Source organism: Syngnathus floridae, chromosome 6 (genome assembly GCF_059516105.1).
Source record: "Syngnathus floridae isolate MCC-2025c chromosome 6, RoL_Sflo_1.0, whole genome shotgun sequence".
NCBI classification, from domain to species: Eukaryota; Metazoa; Chordata; class Actinopteri; order Syngnathiformes; family Syngnathidae; genus Syngnathus; species Syngnathus floridae.
This window is the reverse complement of record NC_142418.1, coordinates 12626064-12651163: the sequence shown is the minus strand read 5'-3', so window position 1 is coordinate 12651163 and position 25100 is coordinate 12626064. Positions and strand designations below refer to the sequence as shown.

Here is a 25100-nt window from a genome sequence, read left to right as displayed (position 1 = left end):
ATCAAGTATCAGCATGGAAACCATTTTTTTCTCAGACGTAATTAGAACAATACTATAATGTGATTTGAATGTTTTCATGTGTCAGTCTTCACATTTCCCTTTTGTGACTACTGCGTGTGTGTACAGGGGGAGGTGTGCCGTGGATTGGCCCCTCCACTTTACACTTTACCAGTTTATTGGGATTTTCTGCCTTTAATCTTATTAACAGCCCCCCATGCATCTCTTCATGACTTCAGCGATTATGTCCTCGGAGAAGCTTTTCTGTTCTTGCAGTTGTTAACGTGGGAAAGGAGGAATGTTGTCACATTACAGACAATTTGATAACGTGCAAGGTCTGATGTGTAGCATCAATTTTTCAGTTGAATCTTTTTCTATTGACATTGAAAAAAATTCAATCGAAAAATGTCTTTTATTTTTCAATTGACTCTTTTTCAATGTCAATACTTGTTTCAACGTTAATACATATTTTCTCACAAAACCAACACGAAGTTTCAGTGTCAAAACAAAATGTTCTGACAGCATCACTGTTTTCTCTTTCAGGGATTAATTAAAACCACATTGTGTAATCTCTTGCCTGAAAAGCTCCTGGTCGAAATCCTAAAGGAGAGATTTCAGGTAGTAAGACACTGACGATTAGACAGCTTTCTGTCCTGTTATTCTGACATATTATATTTTCTCTTTTTTTTTGTCTACTCATGTCAACCAGTTCGATGACTGCTATTGTGGAATCATAATTTACAGTCTTGATTCAGTCTACACCAAGTCTGTGGCACACTCTCTTCAAATTATTCTCAAGGCGCTTAATAACCGTAAACACATATATGTGATCAACATACATGACACATACAGTGACTTAAAAGATCGGAAGATGGCAGAAAGAAAAGCTGAAGGTAAATTTGCATACACGACTACTAATTCGCTAAGGAAAATATATAATACTTTTCATAATAAATTAATGAAGGATTTTCAATGTGATATGATACAGTGACCTCTGATGAGAATTCATACTCATTTAATTATTACTTATCAATCGTGATTATTGTATGACTAAACATATGTGCAACGGACATTGGGCAGAGGCCTTGCAGATGGAAAAGGCACAGTTGGAGGAGGAGTGGCTGCAGAATATGGATGAGGAGGAATATGAAACTCTACCAGAGGAAAAGAAAGAGGAAATTATTGAACGACAGAAACAAAAGAAACTCAAGTAATGATGGAGTGACACCCTTCCCTCCAAAATCTCGTTATATTGTATCTTCATTTTATATCACTAACATTAAACACAATGCATCTGTGTCCGCCAGAGTTCTTGAGCGAATCAGGAAAATGGAGCAGGAAAAAAAGCTACAGGATGAAATGAAGAAAATCAAACTCGATGAGTTAAAAAAGAAAACTAAAAAGGGGGGAGCTAAGGAAAGCAAACAAGTGTCAAGGAAGAAGGCTTCCGTGGACAGTAAGCAGGTCTGTATATTTATTATTCAGTTAATTTCAAACACACAAATGTACAAACTCCCAAGTGGGGTGTAATTTCAAAGTATTCCAATCAGTACGCTTGTTTTCAATAAGTTGATTTGATGAAGCAGCAACTTCTTCATTTTGTAATAATTCCATGTCCATGCTTGTAAAATGAAAAAGAAAAGAAGCACCTGTCAGACAGCATCTTGTTACAACAGCTACTTTAAAATGGTACTTTTTCATACCAATAATTTAACGTGTGTGTTGTGCTAATTTATTTTGCAAAATATACAGTGTTTCTTTCAGGCACAGAATATTAGTGGTTGTAGTTGAATGCACTGGTCAATTGGTAGCCCACCAATGGGACGATGCAAAAATCAAGTATAGTGGTTTCACTTTTGTTACGGATGTTCAGATGGAGGAAAATCTGCAAAGTAACAACGACCGTGCATGTAGTTTATTTTTTTCTGTGTATACTTTAAAACAATATTGCACTTTTTCAATATAATTATTGCCTGGAGTTTTAACCCAAATTTGTGATTTTAATCACTGAATCCCTGATGAATTTGAATGATGATCTAATGTTACTTTTGATGTGAAAAAAAAAAAAAGAACATTTTATTTGAAAGTAGAGTGCACTTTCAGTATATATGGCGCTTTACCAACACCTTATTTTGGGTCAAATAATTTACTTTACTCTCCACCATCCCTTGCCATGCTCTGGTCAACAGAAACTCACGGTGGACTTTGAATCATGGGTCCATTTTATGAACTGGTTAATTTTTTGGACCAATTTCAAATCCATCCGCTCATGTCATGCAATTTGTAGGATCGCGGCGCTACACTGTGTATGCCAACTACAAATGCCAATAATAACATTTCAAATGATTTTGTCCCTTTAGCCATCTAGTGCAATGGCTGGTCCTCGAATCCCATCCTCAAAAGAATCACAAGCGGACAAGAAAGATCAATCTACAAATGACGGTAACAAGACACCATACATTACACAATCCCTGCACAAATTATCTAAATGATTTTTCTTAGCAAAGTTTGAAAATGACTGTATTCATTGTATTGTATTGTCACCCCTCTCTATTGATGGCAGGAAAGCAAGGCAAAGAAGGAGATGACACAATGCAGTCTGATACAGCAGCGGAAAACGTAGGTTTACTGTGAAGCATACTCATGACCCAAGTGAGAATACTTGGTGTATGGAGTGTCACTTTCAAGAATGTCAAATGTCACCTTCGTTCCTAGCCCGTGATGGATAAGCTGCACAATATGTTCAGTGCGTATGAAAAGTGCCAAATCCAGGTGGAACACATTCTCCAACATTGGGACCGTGAGAACGGCTTGCTGCGGGTCCCGCTACCAGGTCAGGATACATCTCCAGATGATGCCCCGGCTGAGAAACAGGTTTTTGTCTTTCCATCTTCTGTTGTACATACAGTATAGTTTTGTTGCTGTATATACGGTACACATTTATACACAGATAAATTTGTGCTTGTATTTGACAAATTCCATGGTCTGAAACTTTCAGTGTCCCTACAATATGTATTTTCATAATTCAACGGTTCATTTTACAGGCTCCCGCACCAAAGAAGCACAAAAAATCCACTAGCAAAATCCCATCTCCAAACAATCAGACAGAGCCAGCCAAAAACGAAAAGGCAGCAATCATCATCCCTCACATTGTTCTTAAACTCACTGGCAAAGACTATCCAGATATGTATGAATTGCTCAAAAACCAGGACCTTCCTCCACTACATGAGGTAGGGCCAGAAAATGGCTTTTTTTTTTCTGTATTTATCATTCATTATGCCATATAATTCCTGTTCTTACCTTTGGGTTTGCCACTTTAAATTCCATAGGTACTCGATGAACTGGGTTTGGTTTCAGGTGAACTTTCTATCCCTCCACCGATTACATTCTCGGTGATTCATCTACCCAAAACTAGGGAGCGAGTAAAGAGACAAGTGAACTGTAATTGTTTCATATTTCTGAGTCGTTCTTCAGGAGATGAACGAGATGAGAGAAAAGAGGAAGATGATGAAGATGTACAATCAATAAAGGTAAACTCTCCAAATGCAAAATCAGGGTTTTAATAAAATCTCAATTACACTTCTATTACAGAGAAATTATAAAGTATTTAGATCAGGCATTTTTCCTGGGTGTCTATAGTGTTTCTCGGGGCCCATTTATTCGAGTCAGGTTGTTGGTGAAAAGGCCAAATATCTAAAGTTCCTTTTGTAGAAATGGAAACAGCGTTTTGGGGGCTTGAATATGCATTCATTTATTTATTTGTTAGTTAGTTAGTTAGTTAGTTAGTTAGTTAGTTAGTTAGTTAATTAGTTAGTTAGTTAGTTAGTTAGTTAGTTAGTTAGTTAGTTAGTTAGTTAGTTAGTTAGTTAGTTATGCATTCTTAAAATAACAGCTGGCAAATTTGAGAGTTGTTTAGGCAGCTTTGAAAGAAAATTATAGACAAGCATGTTAAAAATAATTGCTATGAAACCGTTTCCATGCGGCTTGATGTTTTGTGACAATAGATGCACATATTATTTGGGTGCTCAAGGTCTAACTTCCACAAGGAAACTAATCACAAATTGAAGAGACAGATAATATGAATGGTAGCAAAATAGCACATGACGATTTACAATAAAAAAAAAAAAAAAATGAAATTACATATATGTTGAAAAAAAATCACATTTATGTTGTGTTGAATGTTTTTTGTGTCCTATAGACACCTAAAGGTCGCAAAGCAAGTGCAAAGCTGATGAAAGATAAGAAGGGCAGAGAGAGTCAGAAAAGTGTTAAAAGGCCTACAGCCCTTCCAAAAGTTAAAGCCACGGAACAAAATATAACCTCTGGACTTGTGTCTTCCACAACTGATATTTCCGACCAAGATCCTCACAATGCAAGTGTAGAGCAGAAACGCAACCAGAGGTAAACAAACAAAATGAACAAAATGCTCGTTTTGCACACAATCGTATTGTGTTGTAGCGCATCCAATCAGCTGCAGCAAACAAACAGCATAGCGCTAAATATTTGGAATCTTAATAAATCAGGCCTAATGTATTTGTGTCTTTGTGTACAGCCTCACAACATTTCGCTGGGTTGTGCCAGCAAATGGACAAGTGGTGTTGAAGATATGGTTTTACTCCAGCACTCCTGGGATATATGAACAAACCTTCAACTTTGAGCTCCTTGGGACTCACAAAGTCTACCACCTCCCTTGCAAAGGGATTTGCACATATCCCTCCTTCTGCAACGACTACAAGTCAGTTGTAATGTGTTTTTTGAAATCCTTGTGGGAATTGAAAAGACTGAGCCTCTGTGTTCATGGGGACATGTTTCACAATCAATCTTTGTATTTTTCCTCAGGGTTCTTTTTCCCTATTGCCGAGAGGTGCCAAAATTCATCCAAGGGCTAAAGAGGACATATGTTGTTAATCCTGGGTACTATGAGTTTGGACCATTACTCTGTAGCAAGACTAGAGACAAGTGAGTAGAGCAATGAGGCGATGTATGGACTTAGATTGGGGTCAAACGTTTTGTACTTGGAAAAAAATAAAACATGCAACTGAAAAAAATAAGACCACAAATCTCTATTTATAAATGGAAGTGAAAAGTGAAAATAATTTATTTATAATAATTACCAAAGGGAAGCAAAATTATTTGCAACTCAAAAAACCGTTTCATACAATTATAATTACTTAGAATACATTGTTTTTTTTTTAATATTCAAGCGTTTATTTTCAATTTTAAGTACCAAACCTTTGACCCCAATCTCACTTCATTGGCCGGTACTGTTTTTTTTTTTTCTTTCTGATGCACGTTACGTGGGTTAACTGTCCGCACAGGTACAAGGATAATCGATATCCAGACAACACAGAGAGACTGGTGATCAGAAACAATTCCGGACTTGAGGCTGAGATTCAGTTCCATTTCCAAACTGACACGCAGGGCATCACATATCTGCTAGATCCTCCCAACATGACTCTACAAACTGACCAGGAGCAGGTACCATGTTAACTGTCAATTCAAATTGCCTCATGGAGATTTTAACATCACTCTGTGGTATTATTCCACCAAGTCAGACTATCCAATCTATACCAAAACCTACAGAAGAATGTTTTGTCATCGCTTTTCCTTTTTATTTGGGCTAGCCATTGGACATGTCTAGTTAAGTGTATCAGTGGTACAGTGGTAGTCATTTTGACCCCACGGGGTGAGATCTTGTGTGAAGCCCCAGATCAAGGCCATTATTGACCAAATACTTATTTTACCCCATTATTTGCAAATAAATTCTTTAAAAATCAGATAATGTGATTTTCTGTGTGAATGTGAACCTGGGTGTATTTATTGTTGAAATAAATGAATACATCAAAGTAATTTGTACTGTAACTCGTAGGGAAGAATGTTTTCATACTATACTGGATTCTTATTCCCCTTACTCAGGAGTTGACTGTCTGGGCTTACCCAACAACTCCAGGACAGATCCAAGACAATATTGTGTGCTGTATCAAGGACAATCCAGAGGTTTTCACCATTGCACTCTCCTGTCTGGGAGTGAGACCAGAGCTGGAGCTAGAAAGCAAACGAATGTATTTCAACAGGGTTTTACTTCACAGGTAGTTATTTTGCCAACAATCAGTAGTCAGCCCTGTTTCCCAAGTGTCAGAGGGTTTTTCTATTATATAATATTGACATGATACTACTATATGTCTTCTGCATCTAAAGACAGGAGAGTCGAAGTGTGAAGCTCCACAACAGGACTCCTCTGCCAATATCGTGGAGACTTCATGGTTTAGAGGAACTTGGTGATGAGTTTAGTTTATCTCAGGACCACAGTGTCATTCTACCCAACTCCTCCCTCCTCTTGACCATGCACTTTTTAGCCAAAAAGCCATTGAATATTAAAAAGCAATTACGTCTTGAGGTAAGTTACAATTGCATTGTGGGTACTGAGTACCATTTATGAGTGCACGTTCACTCTTGTTCTGTATGTGCTGTATTTTTTTTTTTCTTCCAGGTTTCAGATGCAGAAAATATTCTGGGTGTCTTATACACGGACAAAATACAGGTCTCTGCAGAAGCCTTTGATATTGCGATGGACATCACGCCAGGTACACAATAATAATAATAATATTAATAATATGGGCGGCTCAGTGTCGCACTGGTTAGCACGTCCGCCTCACAGTTAGGAGGGTGCGGGTTTGATTCCACCTCCAGCCCTCCCTGTGTGGAGCATGCATGTTCTCCCCGTGCCTGTGTGGGTTTTCTCCGGGCACTCCGGTTTCCTCCCACATCCCCAAAAACATGCTTGGTAGGCCGATTGAGCACTCCAAATTGTCCCTAGGTGTGAGTGCGAATGGTTGTTCGTCTCTGTGTGCCCTGCGATTGGCTGGCAACTGGTTCAGGGTGTCCCCCGCCTACTGCCCAATGACTGCTGGGATAGGCTCCAGCATGCCTGCAACCCCCGTGGAGACAAGCAATATACATATGGACGGAATAATATAATCAAGATATTCAATATGGGAGCTATATATTGTAGATACAGTATAGTGTTTTATTAATACGTTTGTTACCCATTCTGTGGCAGATGGCTGTCTGGACTTTGGAACAATAAAAGTCTTTGAAGAAATAGAACGTACCATCAAACTGAAAAACCAAGGAAAATATGAATTTGTCTACAAGTGAGTTTAGATGACTTATGTATTTCCATTGCACCCTTATAATGCCATTTGGACTCCACACACATGGACAGAAGAAGTATAATAATGCGGACTTTATTTACACCAGGATTTTAGTTGGAGACAAAAACCCCAACCTAATATCGGCCTTCACGATGACTCCTGCAACTGGTACCTTAATTCCTCGCAAAAAGTACACATCGATTCAGATTGTCTGCAAGCCCAAGAAGGAAGTCTCAGTCACAGACAAACCTGTCCTCTCCTGTCAGGTAGGTATGGCTTTGGGCATACACTGTAAACAATTTCAGATTTTATATATACGTGCATGTATGCATGTATGTTGTATGTATGTATGTATGTATGTATGTATGTATGTATGTATGTATGTATGAATGTACGTAGGTACGTATGTATGTACATACAAAACAGTGAGGCTGCAGAATTGAGTCCAGTCTGCAGAAACCAGGCAAAAAGTCATAATGACACAATGTAACTTCTGCATGTTGTTCAATTGTATTAATTTATTTAAAAAAAAAAAAAAACCAGGAACAATGTGAAGTAGTGTTATAAGTAATTGTGCTTGTCTACTGCAGGTGATTGAACCCAGCATTGGAGATGGAGGACATATTGTAGCCATTTTACCCATCAATGTTACAGTCCAGTCTGTCTTTTCCAGGTTTGATGTCAATATCATACGTTTGGGTTTTTTTTTGAAGAAGAAAAAATATAGTTTTGTAATGATACACATTTTTCAAACATTTCTGTGATCGGCTTTGTTGTGATGAATACTAACATGAATAAAATAATTCTTAAATGTGTTAGTATACTTATTTTTGGTAATGCAATGATTAGAATGTTTTAATTCAATTATTTATTTAATTTTTATCTTGTGTAGGTACACAATCTCACCGCCGTGTGACATCAATTTTGGTCCTCTCGTTTATGGCTCCAAGAAAAGCCAGAACTTTGTTATTGAGAACAGTGGAATATTTGAGACCTTTTATACCATCTCCTGTGTGGGCATCGGCATTTGCCCACGAACAAAGCAGAGGTATGGAAGCACCATGGAATTACCACAGCAGGACAGCAGTTAACTTTGTGTGTAATGTGCATAAAAATGTCCTCCAGTTTGTCTTTGATCCACCGCTAATATAACTTTTCAGAGGAGATACTATATGAGAATAAATTGTACTTTTGTCTTGTACTTTGTACTCTTGCTGGCCACAGTGGTAAGAAAACCACACGAGACAGCACTTCAGAGAAGTCTCATACATCCGGTACTAAAATGAGGAGTGAGTCCTTCCAGAAAGATTCAAACGTCTCACAGGTGAGACACTACTCGTGGAAATAAGTGAAGAGGCAAATTTTTATCTATACTTCCAATTATTCTATCCATTTGATTTCCATTTTCTTTGAAAAGCAAGCTTATATCAATTTCTCAGCGAGTACTGAATTTTTCTTTTAAAAATTAAATTTACCCGACTCACCCGACTTTAATCTAAAATTGACCTTTGGTAGACTTTAACTGGTATGTGTTAATTGCGGTCCAATTTTTACCCAAATTGTTTTTGTTTTTTTATCCAGCAGTTTTAAGAGTGTATTATAATGTGGCATTGAAGATGATTCCAAAATGAAATTGAAGGTGTTGTTGCATAGCTGCGTTACACCTTTGATTTGAAAAATTACATCCTACCCCATTAATCATAAGTTAAAATCTCTTAAATCCTAACTTCCTCTCTGATTACCTACTCATCTTTTTTTTATGCCTGAGTATCATTAGTGTCATCCATCAAATGCATCTCCCTGCAGAAATTATGTGTAACACTTGGGCCACTTTATTTTTAAGGGAGACTGTAAGCCCCTGGGATTGACATAAAAAGATATTTAGTATAGACAATTTCTGAAAGCTGTCGTTAATTTCACTAACACTTTCATTGGGCCAAATGATGAATGCAAGGAAATACATATAATATGTATTACAGCTCTCAAAATGTTATCAACTGCTGTTGAGACTGCCCACCAGTTCCCCAAGGGTAGTGGACACAGACAGAAATCAGCAAATAGGGGCAGCCAGAAAACATGAACTTGACAGTAGAGATTTGTACTTTCGCTCATGCGGCACTTAAACTGATTACACTTGTCAATTAGTGAAACGGTCACGAGGCGCAAATACGCCCCACCCCAGTTCAATAACTTGCAGAAGCCAATGTGTTAGCTGACGCTAATCGATAAACCTGTGCATGTGAGGGCTAGACTTGTCTTTTTTTTTAAGACGTGTACAGCTTGGCTTTGTTTAAAATCAGTGTTTTGTGCCGTTTTGGGTGTGAACATAGCTGACTATTTACCAATAATAGAAGCAGCTCCTTTCATTCACTTTTAAAATCGGAGCGTGAGAGGAGCACGGTCTTTGACATGTCAGGAGAAAATGATGAGTCCAAGTGTGCAAAGTGTGTTTACGTGCATGTCTAATACAAGATATTAATAAGTAGGTTTATCACACATTTTAGACATTAACCTTTCCTTTTTCTGTAATCTAGAATCGACTCAGCACAGGCGTGTTTGCGGTGTTCCCTTGCACGGGAATTTTGCAGCCTAGGACCCGGCAGCCAGTGACGGTTGACTGCATAGCTGAACAGCTCGGCAGCTGGAGCCAGAATTTGCTTATCGACATCAGTGGCCGTGACCCCTCGGATCATCCTGAAGGCATACCATATAAACTGATAGCTGAAATTTGTAGGCCAGGTGGGAACTGTCATTCTTACCTTTTTTAAATCATAGACTCTGGTGCCTTAGAGCCTAGTTGAATGATCAAAAATATTCTTAATTTCTATGCCTGCAATGACCTCTCTAAAGCTGAACACTTGTTTTAGCTCCCATTTTCATGACTTTTCTATCCCCGCTTTTGATTTCCTCTTCATTAATTGACACCTTTTCTTTTTGCCATACAGGCATCGTTTTGGAAATGGCCTCTATCTTTGAAGAGCACCATTTGTGTCAAAGCATGAGTCAGCTAACATCTGAACCATTTTTCAGTGCAGAACAGGTTTTTGTACTGGAAGAGAACAAGCTTATTTTCAATAAGATTCTTGTGGGGCGAACCTCTCAGGTTCGCTTAAAACTTACTAACAACAGCAAGGTGCCTTACATGCTCAACTTGGGCATCAGATATGTTGGCATTAAGGTAAAATCTCTGTCGACTGCATGAAATATTATATCCTGAAGAATGTATCAAATGACCATTATTTCTTTACAGATGTCCGGCAATGTGGACGTTTTTGAATTGCCGTCGCCAACATTGTTCGTTCCCGGACAATCCCACGCATTCACTTCATTGAGCTTCACACCGCATACAATGCAACTCTACAATGCTGTGTTTGAGGCCACGTTTGACAAAAGCAGCAGGTACCGTATTTTCCGTACTATAAGGCGCACCTTCAATGAATGGCCCATTTTAAAACTTTGTCCATATATAAGTCACACTGGATTATAAGGCGCACCTTCAATGAATGGCCCATTTTAAAACTTTGTCCATATGTAAGATCTATACATTTTGGCCCACTGTAGTGGCTCAATATTGGTCCATATATAAGGCGCACCTGATTATAAGGCGCACTGTCGGCTTTTGAGAAAATTGGAGGTTTTTAGGTGCGCCTTATAGTGCGGAAAATACGATACTTTGCTTCAAGATGGTATGAAGTTGTTGTTTTTTTTTAAACCCTCTGAATCCTTTCAAAGAGGCACATTCATACGGTTTCTTTTTTTTTCTCTTTATTGAAGAATAACAACAAACCTAAAGAACAAGGTTTTGGAGTTTGATATAACTGCTGAAGGCTGTCTACCAGTTGTGTCTGTGATACGTCCGGCCAGCAAAACAAATCCAGCCTTGCTGTTCAGACGGATCTTAGTAGGACGTACTAATACCCTACCTTTGGTGCTATTAAATGATGGCAGTGTGCCAGCTCAGGTGAGGGAATATTTATTTGATTGTCAATACAATATATATGTTCATTTTCTGTATTCAAACAGTTGGTTGTTTTTATTATTTTCGAGACAAATGAATCTTTGCTTCCTGTACAATCCTCATTTTTGTGTTCTAAAGGCCCAAGTTGACATGACGGATAAACACGGAGTGTTAACACTCAGAGCTGCTCCTGAAAACAAATGTAGCACTATCGATTTCTCTCAATTTGAGGACACCCTTGACACTGGTAAAAAAAACATCTCCTGTCAATGATTATTTGCCTCTGAATGTCAAAGCTATTCCAGTTGTAATTATTTCTGTGCACCGTATTCCGTCAATCAATGTAACGTGTCGCAGTTTGCATCAAATTGGTTGACCTTCACTTCTTGTTTATTTACCAACCAAATACATATTTGCAAAGCTTGCAACGATCTTCAATCAGCCCTTCTCCCCAACAGCACCTCAGTTAGTCCACAGAGCATGCCTGAAACTTGATGTCAACGAAAGGGCTGAATTCAAGGTCACTTTCTCCTCAAACCAACCTCTGAAAGTGGACGACAAAATTTTCGTGCAAGTCAAGGACAGCCTTTACAGCAATACTACAATACAAGTAACTGGTGAGGCTTACCAGCAACTGGTTAGTCTTGAAAACATCAGAAAACCACCACGGGAATTGCATCCCAACTACGACCAGGAAGGTAAGAGTTAAACATATTTATTGAAACAAATATTACAAATATTAGAAGATGGGCCCGTGTTAGTAGAGGGTATTAGTAGCGTGTACCATACATAATGCATACATAACATTATTACAATTTTGTTTTTAAGTTGAGGTATTTTGGTTTTCCATGTGATTCCCATAGGTCTTAATGGTATTGAGTAGTTTGTATTACTTTTAAATAACTTCACCGAAGAATCCAGTACCTTCCCAGTCTAATGCTGTTAGCTAACACTAATCAGCTGTTTTAGACAATGTAGTATGGTGGCTAGACAAACTGTTACGGTGATGTAACTGATGTTACGGTGCATGATTAGATTATTGCCATGTTAACACAATGCTTTGCATCTCCACAGATTATTCCGACTTGCTCAGTTTTGGTTACTGCTCAGTAGCCTGTCCTGTCAAAGAGAGTTTCACTTTGACAAACAATAGCAGCAGTAACGAAGTGGTGAGGTTTGAGTGGCCCGCTGATGACTCCAATCTCAGTTTTTCACCGCAGGTAAGCACTGGGGAGAAGTGTCCTCTCAAAGTTTAAATGTATTATTTATTTTAATATTTGTTTATTATTTCTTATTGCTGATGTTACTTTTATGCTCATTTTGTACACTGAGAATTGAAACTGCTCTAGAAATAGCATTACCTTTTATTTTGGATGTGCTATGCCGCTTACCTGACTTTGGGCAAGTGATTAACCTGGAGTTAGATTATTATATACAGTGCTTTGTATGAGAAATTTAAATCATAAAATTACTTACAAATTGCACAATGACTGCACTGTGATTTTCAGGAGCATAATTATTGGACCCCTTAATTGATGTCTTTTATTTTTTTAGTCTATATGTACTGCTATAGCTCCCACACCGTGTTTTTATTGTATTTCACGCCTGAAGGTAGGACACCTGCATGCAGGCTGTTCTAAGGAAGTGACAGTCATCTTCTGCGCCAAAGCTCGAGTGATCCTAACAAGACAGCAAATTTCATGCAAGATTTGTCAAGTGACCTTCCAGCAGCCATTGGATCAGGTTCCTGACTGGGATGACCAAAAGAAGACATTGCAGTCATCATCGACACAGCCACAGCAAACAGGGAAGAACAAGGTACGTGTTGACATGCATCATTCTATTCATCTCGTTGACAACGGAATGTATGCATCGATATACAAAAGTGCTTATGTTTGCTTCTGCACAGAAACAATATTCTGAGCCAGCCTGCTCTGTGGTCAAAGGCTCCGACTGGGATTTGCATTTACGCATCAGTGCAGTTTGTGACTTTGCAAAGTGCAGCTGCGACACTGTAAATATCCGATTCAAAGACACGTTGGCTTACCAAAGCAGCACTCACCAGTAAGTTGCGCTGCTACCCCCGAGCTATTTTAGAATTAAGGAATGGGCTACAGATAAATGCTTCTTGGCAGTGACAAAACACCCCTGAATTGATTCTACGTCCGAATAGCTCAGCCTCTCCATCTTGTTAAATTGCTACTGTTTTTTAATTACTTACAGAATACCTTTGTTTTATGTGCAGAGTGCAGATAGTTAATGAGGGTGCTGTGAGGCTTGAATTTTCCTGGCAAGTCTTGATAGATTCAAGCACCTGTCCTCCAGTCAGCCAAAACCAAGAAGGTAAACAACATAATGTCGATGAAGAATACCTGCAGCTTATACAACTACACTGACCAGTCCACAAATGAAAACAAATGAAAAGTGCGGGCAAGCTTTCAGGAGTTATTGGCCTTGCATGCTGCCTTGCAATTGCAGTGCAAAAAGGCCTTAAGACAGTGTCAAATGGAACTGGGCATTATTACCTTTTTTTTTTTTCATTATTACCTTGCATTTGGTCATTCTTCTTTTTTTTTTGTCAAATGCCATTTTACTTCTCAATGTTGCGATTGGTCGGCGTACATCTCAATGCTGCTAACATGGTCTCCTCATATCTATTCAGGTAGCACGTCATCAAGGGCCTTGACTGAAGATCAGCCTGCAAGCAGTACGACCAGTGAAATGTCTTTTCTGATGGGAAGCCCCAATAAGAATTGTTTCACCGTGGAGCCAAGTATTGGGTCCATTTTGCCTGGTGCTTCACAAAGTTTCTCTGTTTGCTTTTCACCTTTGGAGGCAGGCCAGTTCCAAGGGAGATTGCATTGCAGGTAGTTTAAATCTGACAATCAGGTAAAACTTGTCCATTTGACCCAACTTTGGGTTATTTTGTAAAATAAAAAAAACAAAATATTTGCTGGGGTTGTTTTGTACATAAAGATTGGGCAAATTGACTCAATGTCTTGGGTCAGCCCCATTTTAACCCAAATGGAAGTATTGACCAATCGTCAAACAAAAGTCAACACAATGAGGGAAAATTTAAATGAAAATTTAGTCGTACGCAAGATGAGCCAAATTATGAAAAAAAAGAGTGATATATAGTTTTTGCAAATGTTACCAGGCTTTTGTTATTTTTCCTTTGGTAATTAAAAATTGGGCACAAAATAGTATATTTTGTGTTGTGTGTTGTGGTTAGACCCTGGAATGAAACTGAATGAGTGTCTTGAACGGTGTAATAGTATATCATCACGATTGCCTGATGGTTTCCCCTGTTTATGCGCATGTCTTTTCCAGTATTTCCAATTTACGTGCTGGGACTCAGGGGCCCTCAATCTCATTTTGTGGGCGCAGCATATTACCCCATTGCCACTTTGACTTAGAAGACTCTGACTACATCAGCGGGAGCCGACGCAATCCTCGATTCAGGACTTATTTGGAACCTAACATCAGAGTGATGGAGTGTAAAACTCTTGGCCTCTATACCCCAGCAAAAAGGTGAAGGAAATACCCTATATTTATAAAATTAGAAGTTTGTGGCTACGACTCAAAAAACGTGAACATGGATTGGGCTCATTAGTGTGTTGGCTGATCTTTGTGCAGATCTTTTACCGTGTTGAACCCAACCACTGAACCATACTCATTCCAATGGAGGTGTGAAGATGCTGATAACAGTCCATTTACATGCCTTACCCCATGTGGCACTATTCTGCCTGGAGAGAAGTCAGAGGTAAGGAGACGACCATAAAACTGAAAAGTGACAGTCATACACGTTTAATCTCTTGATGCAGTGTGTTGTATCATTGCAGCTTCATTCATTTTCCATACCGCTTTCCCTATGGCCTATAGAAATTTTTCCTGGTTGCCAGTTGGTCACTGAACAAATAGGCATGCAACTATATACACTCACATTCACACTTATGAAATATTTAGATTCTTTAGATGTCACTGATGGGATGTGCAAAGTAAGACAATCTCATTCACTCCAGGGACATTCTGTGCTTCCAATGTTGATAATCCAAATTAATAATCCATAATGTCTCCCTCCCGAAATTAGCCCATGTCTCCGTTTGTCTTGAAAAATCAAGATGTACCTAACCTTATACGTAATCTCTTTTTGATTTCAAATAGATGTGCTTTAAATATGTGGCTGATCAGGTGAATGATGTGGAGTCATTCTGGAGCTTTGTGATTGAGACGCTGTCTCTGTCTATTCCCTTCCTTTGTGTGGGCTCCATGAAAGAACCCCTTATCTACTTTGAAATACCTCACATCAACTTTGGAGAACAACTAATTGGTATGTTGCATTCCTAGTTACCCAATGAGATCACATGTTGATGTCAGGCATTTGCATTTCATTTACTGTTTCTTTATGAGTGGGTGTTCGGCCTAATTATTACTTGTTTTTCTTTCATTTGCCCACACAATTTTGAGATTGGAGTGTTGTATGATGGCAGTGAACTAAACTCAATTCACAACAAGCAGCAGTTTGGAATAATGAACTAATCCTCAGACAAGAACCTTCAAGCTGTTTTATGTCCACTTTACCAGGAACCAGATCTTTTTAAATAAATGCACACACACACACACACACACACACACACACACACACGCACACACAGTATGTGCCTGGAAAGTATTTCGATTTCTTTCCTCATTTCGGGAAAACCAACAACTACATGAAAGACATGTTTTGTTTTATTTAACTCCGAGTGTGTCATAACAGATGGAGCTGTCTGTCCTTCATAAAATCTCATTTAAGTTTCAGAACTGAAAAACTGCCTTGGGAGAAGCTTGTGACGGGCTCCAAATAAGCTCCAAATATGCATTGTTGCATAATTTTTTGTTCTGATATTTCAAAAAAAAAAATGATGACTTTAAAAAAAAAAAAAAAAACTTGTGTGAGTGTAAAAGATTGATTCTCCCTATCACCTCTCGTTGTGCATGTGACTCCTTGCAGTAATCGCTAAGCACAGCAGTGCTGGTTTACACCTATATTTTAGACACATTGTTAAAATCAGCCACTGCAATCACACTGTGCATGCTAAAGTGCACAGTGTTCTCTTCTAATCCTCCCAGAATGTAAAAAATGAACTGTGTGAATTTTGCCCAGACACAGAATCCTGGGTCTACTCAGTTTGTAGATCTGCTGTTTAATGTTATTTATTTGTATTCAGTATATTTCTTATTCAACAATTATTATGTAAAAATGAACGTCATTTTATTTTTGCTGTTTTCTTTAGGTAGCAAAGCATCACAAACAGTGAATCTAGTGAATAGAGAGAAGGAGGCCTTTCACTTCACTGTTTTGCAGCCATCATTACTCTGTGATGACCAAGAGTCCAGCCTCAATTTGCAGCCAATGTCTGGCACAGTGCCAGCCAAAGACAGGTGAAAGACTTTTCGTCATCCGGTTAATATAAAAGAATGCAGTGGATTCAAGGAAAATACCTTGATGTTTAACCTGAGACATATGATGTAGGTTCCCCTTGACAGTTTCCTTCAGTCCTTGCCGGCAGGGCTTTGTGAGCTTCAAAATAACCTTGAGGGTGAAGAGAAAGTCAAAGCCAGTCATCCTCACTTGTAAGGCACATTGTTTTACAATTATGGCTTCTGTTCAAGTGGAGAATCCAGATGGAGGTCTCAGAGAGCTGAGTCCTGACGTTTTAGATACTTTAGACTTTGGAAAGGTAAGTATTCCATCTCAGGTGATGTTGGAACCGCCACATTGAAAAGCACTATAGTGAGATGGATGAACAAGATCTGTCTACATGCATTTACTATAGGTGGGCATTTCGGAGCAAGCTACCTTTAATATCCTGGTGACCAATACAGGGAGACACAACATGGATGTGAACTTTGAAGTGGAAGGGCCGTGTGAGCTGCTGCCAAACTTAGTAACAAAACCAAAAAATGCCACAATCGTTGTTGGGGAGAAGCTGCAGGCAGCAATCTTCTTTTTTCCTCAGAGCAATTGCACCCTCACAGATACCAGACTTCTTATAAAGGTAAGATTGATTCAATTACCCAAAGAAAAATATCCGATATAAAAAAGATATTACGGAGCAGTAGGGTTCATGCATTCTGGGGGACTGATAAATAAGGTTGGAAGCAAAGAAGAGTCAAAAATAGCTAGGACAAATAAAGGATTTTTTTTTTCTTTTTCTTAGCTCATCTTACTTTAAGATATGTCAAAGTCTGCTTTATTGTCAATTTCTTCACATGTCAAGACATACAAAGACATCGAAATTGCGTATCCTACTATCCCACGGTGACAAGACATATTACACCCACCTGGTCCACAGACAAACAAAACATTCAAGTAAACAATACAAAAAGTAAAAATAAGAAGGCACATACAATGAATAAATATACATATATATTATCTGTATATTACTTGAATATTTATTTCTGGTGCAAAAGTAAGAAGAAAAAGAAGAAAAATAAATATGAATATAAATAAAATAGCATTTCACCTCCAAAGGAAGAAGACATGCTAATATACATACTGCCATCCCCAATTCAACAAAAATATGGCAGAGTCCTTGATTACTTGTAGCAATTAATTAGTAACATATCTACATCAGTCCAATAATGTATTACAGTAAGTCATTATGCTTTACATTGATTCAACATTCAAAGCATTTTTACACCTTATGTTTTTTAAGTAACCTAACAACTGAGAAATTTACTGAGAGACTGCCAATACAATGTGTTGATTCCAATTGTTAGTGGGCAGTTGGGAGTTTTTTTTTTTTTAGCAGGACGTACTTGCAAATTCAATGTACTTTTTTCACAAGGTTAAGATTGTGACTGGTGCAAATGTTGATTGATGAACCTTCCTTTTCGACACCAACCAGATCCATCTGACTGTTACGTGAAGTCCTCCCTCCCGCTCACTGCTTCTGTTTCTTCAGGTCAATAAAGGCCCATTGTTTACCATCACTATACGAGGCAGTGGTGTGTCACCCGATCTTGAATTCTCGTTCAAAAAGTACAACTTTGGCAAAAACTTTGTGTATTGTACCGGCATGGTGCCAGCATGCCAAATTCTTGTGTTGAAAAATAAAGGCAACAGGGACATCAGGTTAGTCGTTCCAGCATTTGAATTAAGGTTTGGAACTATATGTATAAAGGAATATAATCATTAATATGTGTCATTCTGTTCCTCAGCATCAAGTGTCAATCGAGGAAGTTCACATTTCTGGAAATTGGATTCAAACCAGATGTTTTGTCCCCTGGTTCAATAGTGGAGGTTCCTATCACCTTTTATCCTCGTGAACCGCGACGTTACCGTGAAAAGATCATCTTCTTAATAAACAGCTGCATCAAAGAACAGGTGGACATTTGGGGACAAGGAATTGAAATGAAGGTGAAAATCTTATATACCACACTCAGAATCAATCTCTGCTCCATTTTCCCAATACAATGTCATGTTTTACTAAAATTGGACATTCACTTATTGCACTTTTTTTTTTTTTTTTTTTTGTCCTAGTTGGGAGTATTGGCTCCCAAGCACCAGAATCTGAAACTTGGAAATCTGACACCGGGTCAGAAAATTATAAAACGGGTACAGCTAGTCAACCGAAGTATTTTGGACGTTTCCTTCTCCTTGTATCTTGACACAAAAAAACCACACCTCGATATCACGGTGAGGAAGCATGAATTAAATCATTTGAAGTGCTTAGCAAATAGTTACCGTTTCTCTGTTTCATCTCCAGGATTTGTCATTCAGTCCAGAATCTGAGCTGTACCTCAAATCTCTTCAGGGCTCATGTAATGTGGAGATCCTGTTTACGCCACAGCAGCGTATTTCTCCCTTTACTGTTGAACTGAAGGCTGCAATTGACAGCTATTTACATCCCCTGCTGACCATTCAGGGTTGCTGCCAGGTACAGTTCAAATGACTTTCGTAATTCTGAAATGTGCTTGTTATTTTCTTGTGAGCAGATGGCGGCATTCCCCCAAAAACTCAGACACTCACTCTTGCAAATTGAAGCAGATAGAATGTGCGCAAGAAAAAACAATTCAAGGTTTTCTCTTTGTCTTTCCAATTTGGGATTATTACAGATTACAGTAATATTTTAAATTGATACATTAAAAAAAAAAGAGTAAATATACAAATTCAAGAGACAATCATGTTATGGTTTGTTGCCTATTGTTAGGTGGGATAATGCAGTTCCGATTCATAATTTCAGGGTGTAGACGTGCGTCTAGAACAGGACCACCTGGCATTTGGATCAGTTGTCCAGCATTGCCAGGGCAAGAAGAAAGTTGTCATGATAAACACAGGAGAACTTTGTGCCCGGTAAGCAGGACAAATTTCCATTCTTTTGTTCGAGCACTCTGATTTTAACCCCACCCGTCTGCTTCCCAAACAAACAGGTTTCATTGGAAAACTGAAGCCTTCCCTCCAGAGTTATCCGTCCATCCAGCTAAAGGCTCTATCCAGCCCGGAAAGGAGGTTCCTTTAGAATTTACCTTTGCTCCCGTTCGCTTGAATATTGACTCAAGATACGAAAACCTAACTTGCGGCATTGAAGGCTCCTCTTCACTCATCACTCTCACCGTGACGGGCTCCTGTATTGCGGCTGCCTCCAACAAAGAGGTTTGCTTATGTGCACAATTATTATTGCTTGCGTCATATAATTTTCAGTAAGACATTTGTGGATTTATGTATTTCTATGTAATACTATATAGTTGTTGTTTTCAAGTTAAGTAAAGGGGGTGCACTTTTATTTACTGCTGTCATTAAGAGTACCGTATTTTCCGGATTATAAGGACTAGAATTTTCTCAAAAGCCGACAGTGCGCCTTATAGTCCGGTGCGCCTTATATATGGACCAAATTCCTAAATTTAAACTGGCCCGAAGCATTGTTTCATGAAATCAATCATAAGTGGCCCGCTGAAGACTATGAATCATGAATCAAAAAGACTATGGATCATTATTTTGTGATTATAGAGTAATTTGTTGCGTTTGAAGTTGAAATAAAAAAGATAAAATAGAGAATGATTTGATTTGGATTAAAAATCTGACATGATGCATTAGTGGTGCGTCTTATAGTCCGGTGCGCCTTATAGTCCGGAAAGTACGGTATTATCTTTTTCTTGTTGCCTTCTTAGTTGTTCTGCTTTTATATACTACTTCCAGGTGATCAATTTTTCTTGCCCAGTGCGTGGCTCACACACCCAGACACTGTCTGTGGTCAACCCTACAAACCACCGTTGCAGTATACGACCTGTCATCAATGGCAAGCACTGGAGAGCTGCACCGACTGTGGTTCTTGAGCCTCTTCAAAGCAACGCATATGTGGTCACCTACAGACCGCTTACCATGACTGTTGATGGAAAGAAACACACGGTAAAATAGATTTTGTATGACAAATGTCTATCTAATTTGTTTGTCCTGAGTTTTCATTTTGACTTTTGAAACCTAGCAATAAATGTTCTCAGACTAATCGATATAATTTATGTTGCCGGCCATCTCTAATATGAGCTATTTCTGATTTGTCTTCAGGGCTCAGTGTTTTTCTCATTTCCTAATGGGGCTGGCATGCTGTACTCCCTACAAGGGACTGCTGAGCCTCCGAAGGCAGAGAGTACAATCGTGCGTGAACTGCCTGCCAAGACCCATCACACACAGATACTTCCTGTGACCAACTGGCTCTCAAAGCAAAAACGGTAAGACATGATCTGATAATAATACACTGACCATTTGGTTTAGAATCAAGCTTGTGTTGGTGCACAGTCTATTCACACCTGTTTATTTGTGGCCAGGTTCCATGTCATGATAGACTTTCTGAGTCCGGAAAATCCGGACACTACGGTATCTCTGAAAGGTCGTGAGTACATTGATGTCCCGGCTCTGTCTAAGAAGGACTACAAGATTCATTTTTACACGTTCAGAGAGGGACAGTACAATGCAAAGGTTCGAACACGCACTTTGAGTTCTGATTTAAACATTTTTCTGAGTCACACTATCCTGTCTTCTTAGGTGACATTTCTGAATGAGGCATCAGGGGAGTACTTGTTCTTCATTATTAACTTCAAGGTTACCAGTCCGGTAGACTTGACTACAATCGAACTGGTGTCAAACGTCCGTGAAAAGACTTCAGCCACCATAGATGTGGAGAACCCCCTGAACACGCCAATCTGCCTCACAGTTGACTGTAAATGCCCTGACATCAATGCTCCAAGTCTGCACACTGTGCCAGGAATGTCAAAGGTAAACTATTACACAGGACATACCTACATGCTTTGGTTTTACCCCACCAACACTTTTTAATGTTCTTTCTCATCAGGGCGCTCTGACCTTCTACTACCAGCCCCTCCGTGCTGGCGTGACGACTTCTCGGCTCTCTCTGTTTTGTATTGATCTTGGTTACTTCCACTATGGTCTTCTTCTTCGAGCTCTGCCTCAACCACCAGAGAAGACTATTCGATTCACGGCTTCTCTGGGGACCAGCCACAGTGTGGCTGTTAAGTTCCTTAACTTCTCCCACTTCAAAACAGAATACACCTGCAAGGTAGGAAGGATAGTTTGGTGTTGACATTTATTGGGTAAGACTGCGCATTATATAAGGGGGACAGTTTGTTTGTAAATGGTAAACGGACTGCACTTATATAGCGATTTTATCTCCACCACATGGTGCCCAAAGTGCTTTACAATGCCTCGCATTCAGCTCCCCAGCTTTGCCTCAGGTGATTATTTAGAGTATAGTCGTTTATCTTGGGGATTTTTTTTTTTTCATGAAACCTGAGAAATGGACAGTGCAATAGTGGAAAAGTGAATCTCACTAACGTATTCAAGAGCTTCAATTATAAAAATACATAACATGTTTCCTTTAAGAAAAGTTATCTACAGCATGCTTTCTGTCTCTGTCTGTTTTGCTCTTACCCAACTGCAGACTGACTGTCCAGCCTTCCTTGTGAACAAGTCTGTGGCTGCATTGCCAGGTAACCAGACAGGGTCTCCAGTAAGTGTGGAAGTTTGTTTTGAGCCTTATCAGCTTGGAGAGGTGAAAGGACGGCTTCACCTGTCTTCTGGAATTGGGGGCGAATATGTCTTTCTGTTACATGGGGTTGCCCTCCCTTCCAAAACACAAGGCCCGTTCAACATTAGGAATGGCCGTAGCATCACTATCCCCTTCAAGAATGTGTTCCTGCAGACCACAGTCTTTTCTTTTCAGGTAGTGTATATTGACTTCACTATCACTTAACTCTAGCCTCTACAAAGTATGCCCATTTTTGTGAAATGTATGCAACTAAACAGCGGTCTATCTTCCAGGTGGACAACCCCAGTTTTACTGTCAAAGCACCAGACTCCCTCCTTTCTAAAAAAACACAGCCCATCCAAGTGCACTTTATTGCCCCTGAAGGAGGCTCGCCAGGGCCATGTATTGGCAAATTGACGATCTCCAACCAATGCACAGAGGCACAAAGTGCCTGCTCATGGATTTATTACTTGAGAGGCAACCTCCTGGAACCATCCTAGTCACAACCTTGATCGAGTCAGCAAAACAAATGATAATATTGCTTCAATTTTGTGTATTACTGTCAAACAGTAAATAAATCGTAATCAGGAACTCCAAAAATAACTCCAACCATACTGTACAGTATAAGAACGGTCTGAGACCAGGCAAATAAATTTAATGATTCAACCTCCAATGTAAATTACATGTATTTTTTATTTTCTATTTTTGAAATAGAGAGCTCGCTGTTATGACTAATTACCACACGGGGGCACTGGTTTCATGTGTAATGACTCCAGTCTGTGACCACAGTCCCATTACTTTATAATATAAAGAAAGTTATTATGGCATTTAAAGTTGTGTTGTAATTTTGCCTTTTAAATCTTTAAACTCGCTTTGAATAACATGTAAGTACATTTATAGTTCCTCACAGTACCATTGGTTGGAAATTCACAAAAACAGGTCAGCATTGCCACTTTACACTTGACGTCATCATTGTATCACCAAATGGTTGGTTAAAGGAACTGTCTCATCGTGAATATAGTTGAAGTTATATAGGCCAGCAGTATTAATTTTCAATGCCCCGGGCAGACTAGTTTTCATGACAACAGAAAAATGCAGAAATCAGATTGGACAATACAATCTAACATTCACATACTGGAAGCCATGGAGCCAAATAACAAACGTCACCAATTAAGAAGTGATGAAATCCATGCAATTTCATGAAACCAAATTTACAATTTAGTTTTTGAATAAAGTCCTTTTGATAGTGTTTAGGCAGATAATAACTTGCTATCCCTAATCATTTACCACTGGCACCTTATAAACACAAATGATCATATTTATCGTTTCATTTATCGGATTAAAGTGCTGCAATCTAATAGCATTAAAAATAAGCATCGATTAAATTTTTAGAACATAAATATATCCTTTACAGTAATTTTAATGTGTTCAGTATGTGGTTAAGTGCATATATATCTCTAAAAGTTACAAGAAGAGGCGCATAAACGCATCATGGGTCAAGGGCTGACTAAATGTGTAAAGTGCTCATCCTAAACTTCAACGCATGCGCCCAGCTGGTAATTGCAGTCAGCCGACGCGTAAAAGTGAATACCGTATAGCGTGGGTGTGTTTTAGGGTGGGGTTGTGATGTAACCAAGAAAGGAGGCAGGGAGGGGGGGCTTTTCTCCCCCATAGAGCGCAGCATGCACGCTCCCGAGCAAAAAGGATGTGTGAGCAGGCAGCGCGCTACTGTAGGGACGGAGTCCACAAACTGCTGAACAAAGAACAAGCTAAACTTCGAGCCCAAGAAAGCCGCGAGCAGACCAAACCCGTAGCCGGTCAGGACAGCGAGTCCGAAACGGCAGCTCAGTCCGGAAACAGCGGCGCCCAGCCCGGTGGAATTGACGGGCTCGTCCGCTGGATCGTCACCAAAATGAGCGACAACAAGAACATCTCCAGCCGGGAGTACGCCTCCAGCAAGGAGGAGGTGGCAGTGGCTCAAGAGCAGTTCTTCGCCCCGGAACCGCGGAGAGGCATCTCCGTCATTCTGGATGTGAGTACGCTACATAGTACCAAGCCATTGCGCACGGCTGGATCAAGACATCCAGTGTGTTGTGCGCACTTACGCGCGCTTAACTGGCGCAAAAATAGGAATGGATTTTAAAATATCGTTTCACTGATCTCCAGAAGCAAACGGTAGACTAAAGAACCCCGTTTGAGCATTTATTCCGTTTATGCAATTGCAGGTCCATACTATGCAATTAATTTCCAATTCAGCACCTTAATAGAACGGCGTGGTTGCACGGCGAACGCGTTTTACTAGTGACGCCTCTCTCTCTCTCTCTCTCTCTCTCTCTCTCTCTCTCTCTCTCTCTCTCTCTCTCTCTCTCTCTCTCTCTCTCTCTCTCTCTCTCTCTCTCTCTCTCTCTCTCTCCCCAACTCCAAGTACTGTCTTCCACTACTCTGACATTTAGATATCATACATTCATTCTGCTAGTGTGCAGTTTTCTGCATACTCGTAAAACTATAATATGAAAAAATTGCACTAGTTGTATAAAATTGCCATGGAAATGTGCAAAAATTAAGTGATGGAAGGGATGGAAAGCTATCATACATTTATTTAATATTTTTTTAAATGCAGCTTTAAAGGTTCATGTACAAGTGTGCTCTTTCTCCTCACTAGTATTCAAATTAAGCACAGTCATAGGAATGTCCCCCCCCCCAATTTCTGCTCTAGCCACTCTACTAGTGGACTGAGTTAGCCTACTAGTACACGGACCTCAAGCTGGATATCAGTGAAAGGCTTCAAAAGTACATTAGAAATCTGTTTTGATTATTTTCCTTTTAACTTGTCCTGTTGGTGGTTGCCACTGGGTGTCATCCTTTTCCATCTAAGGGCAAGAGCATTTTAAGATTTAAAGACAAGCAAATCATCTTAAAACAAATTGTACAGAAACCACTGATTGCAGGCCGGAATTGGAGTTA

The 25100-nt window shown here is 39.4% G+C and overlaps 2 protein-coding genes across 3 annotated transcripts in view; both read left to right on the top strand.

Annotated features, from left to right (window-relative positions):
• The window catches only part of hydin (HYDIN axonemal central pair apparatus protein), a 44306-nt gene extending 21491 nt beyond the window's left edge, over positions 1-22815 (top strand). For both annotated transcript variants that reach the window (XM_088379408.1, XM_088379407.1), the window contains exons 41-91: positions 541-615; positions 707-890; positions 1078-1207; positions 1305-1461; positions 2358-2439; positions 2561-2616; positions 2713-2871; positions 3042-3227; positions 3327-3527; positions 4196-4398; positions 4550-4732; positions 4837-4956; positions 5316-5475; positions 5914-6086; positions 6196-6394; positions 6488-6581; positions 7058-7151; positions 7258-7417; positions 7742-7824; positions 8044-8199; positions 8376-8475; positions 9686-9890; positions 10097-10329; positions 10402-10550; positions 10926-11112; positions 11248-11356; positions 11568-11807; positions 12184-12329; positions 12721-12927; positions 13019-13173; positions 13355-13452; positions 13772-13976; positions 14440-14640; positions 14746-14872; positions 15274-15439; positions 16386-16533; positions 16625-16832; positions 16929-17150; positions 18060-18229; positions 18316-18514; positions 18638-18793; positions 18864-19034; positions 19341-19450; positions 19528-19750; positions 20294-20503; positions 20660-20823; positions 20920-21070; positions 21137-21367; positions 21444-21668; positions 22050-22331; positions 22430-22815. In XM_088379408.1, the coding sequence (XP_088235534.1) occupies positions 541-615; positions 707-890; positions 1078-1207; positions 1305-1461; positions 2358-2439; positions 2561-2616; positions 2713-2871; positions 3042-3227; positions 3327-3527; positions 4196-4398; positions 4550-4732; positions 4837-4956; positions 5316-5475; positions 5914-6086; positions 6196-6394; positions 6488-6581; positions 7058-7151; positions 7258-7417; positions 7742-7824; positions 8044-8199; positions 8376-8475; positions 9686-9890; positions 10097-10329; positions 10402-10550; positions 10926-11112; positions 11248-11356; positions 11568-11807; positions 12184-12329; positions 12721-12927; positions 13019-13173; positions 13355-13452; positions 13772-13976; positions 14440-14640; positions 14746-14872; positions 15274-15439; positions 16386-16533; positions 16625-16832; positions 16929-17150; positions 18060-18229; positions 18316-18514; positions 18638-18793; positions 18864-19034; positions 19341-19450; positions 19528-19750; positions 20294-20503; positions 20660-20823; positions 20920-21070; positions 21137-21367; positions 21444-21668; positions 22050-22331; positions 22430-22636 (8460 nt within the window). In that variant the 3' untranslated portion in view covers positions 22637-22815. The remainder of the gene's footprint in view (positions 1-540; positions 616-706; positions 891-1077; positions 1208-1304; positions 1462-2357; positions 2440-2560; positions 2617-2712; positions 2872-3041; positions 3228-3326; positions 3528-4195; positions 4399-4549; positions 4733-4836; positions 4957-5315; positions 5476-5913; positions 6087-6195; positions 6395-6487; positions 6582-7057; positions 7152-7257; positions 7418-7741; positions 7825-8043; positions 8200-8375; positions 8476-9685; positions 9891-10096; positions 10330-10401; positions 10551-10925; positions 11113-11247; positions 11357-11567; positions 11808-12183; positions 12330-12720; positions 12928-13018; positions 13174-13354; positions 13453-13771; positions 13977-14439; positions 14641-14745; positions 14873-15273; positions 15440-16385; positions 16534-16624; positions 16833-16928; positions 17151-18059; positions 18230-18315; positions 18515-18637; positions 18794-18863; positions 19035-19340; positions 19451-19527; positions 19751-20293; positions 20504-20659; positions 20824-20919; positions 21071-21136; positions 21368-21443; positions 21669-22049; positions 22332-22429) is intronic.
• A 954-nt stretch (positions 22816-23769) lies between these two features.
• necab2 (N-terminal EF-hand calcium binding protein 2) overlaps positions 23770-25100 on the top strand; it is a 61678-nt gene continuing 60347 nt past the window's right edge. Inside the window, exon 1 of the mRNA XM_088379512.1 lies at positions 23770-24168. Within this exon, the coding sequence (XP_088235638.1) occupies positions 23842-24168 (327 nt within the window). The 5' untranslated portion in view covers positions 23770-23841. The remainder of the gene's footprint in view (positions 24169-25100) is intronic.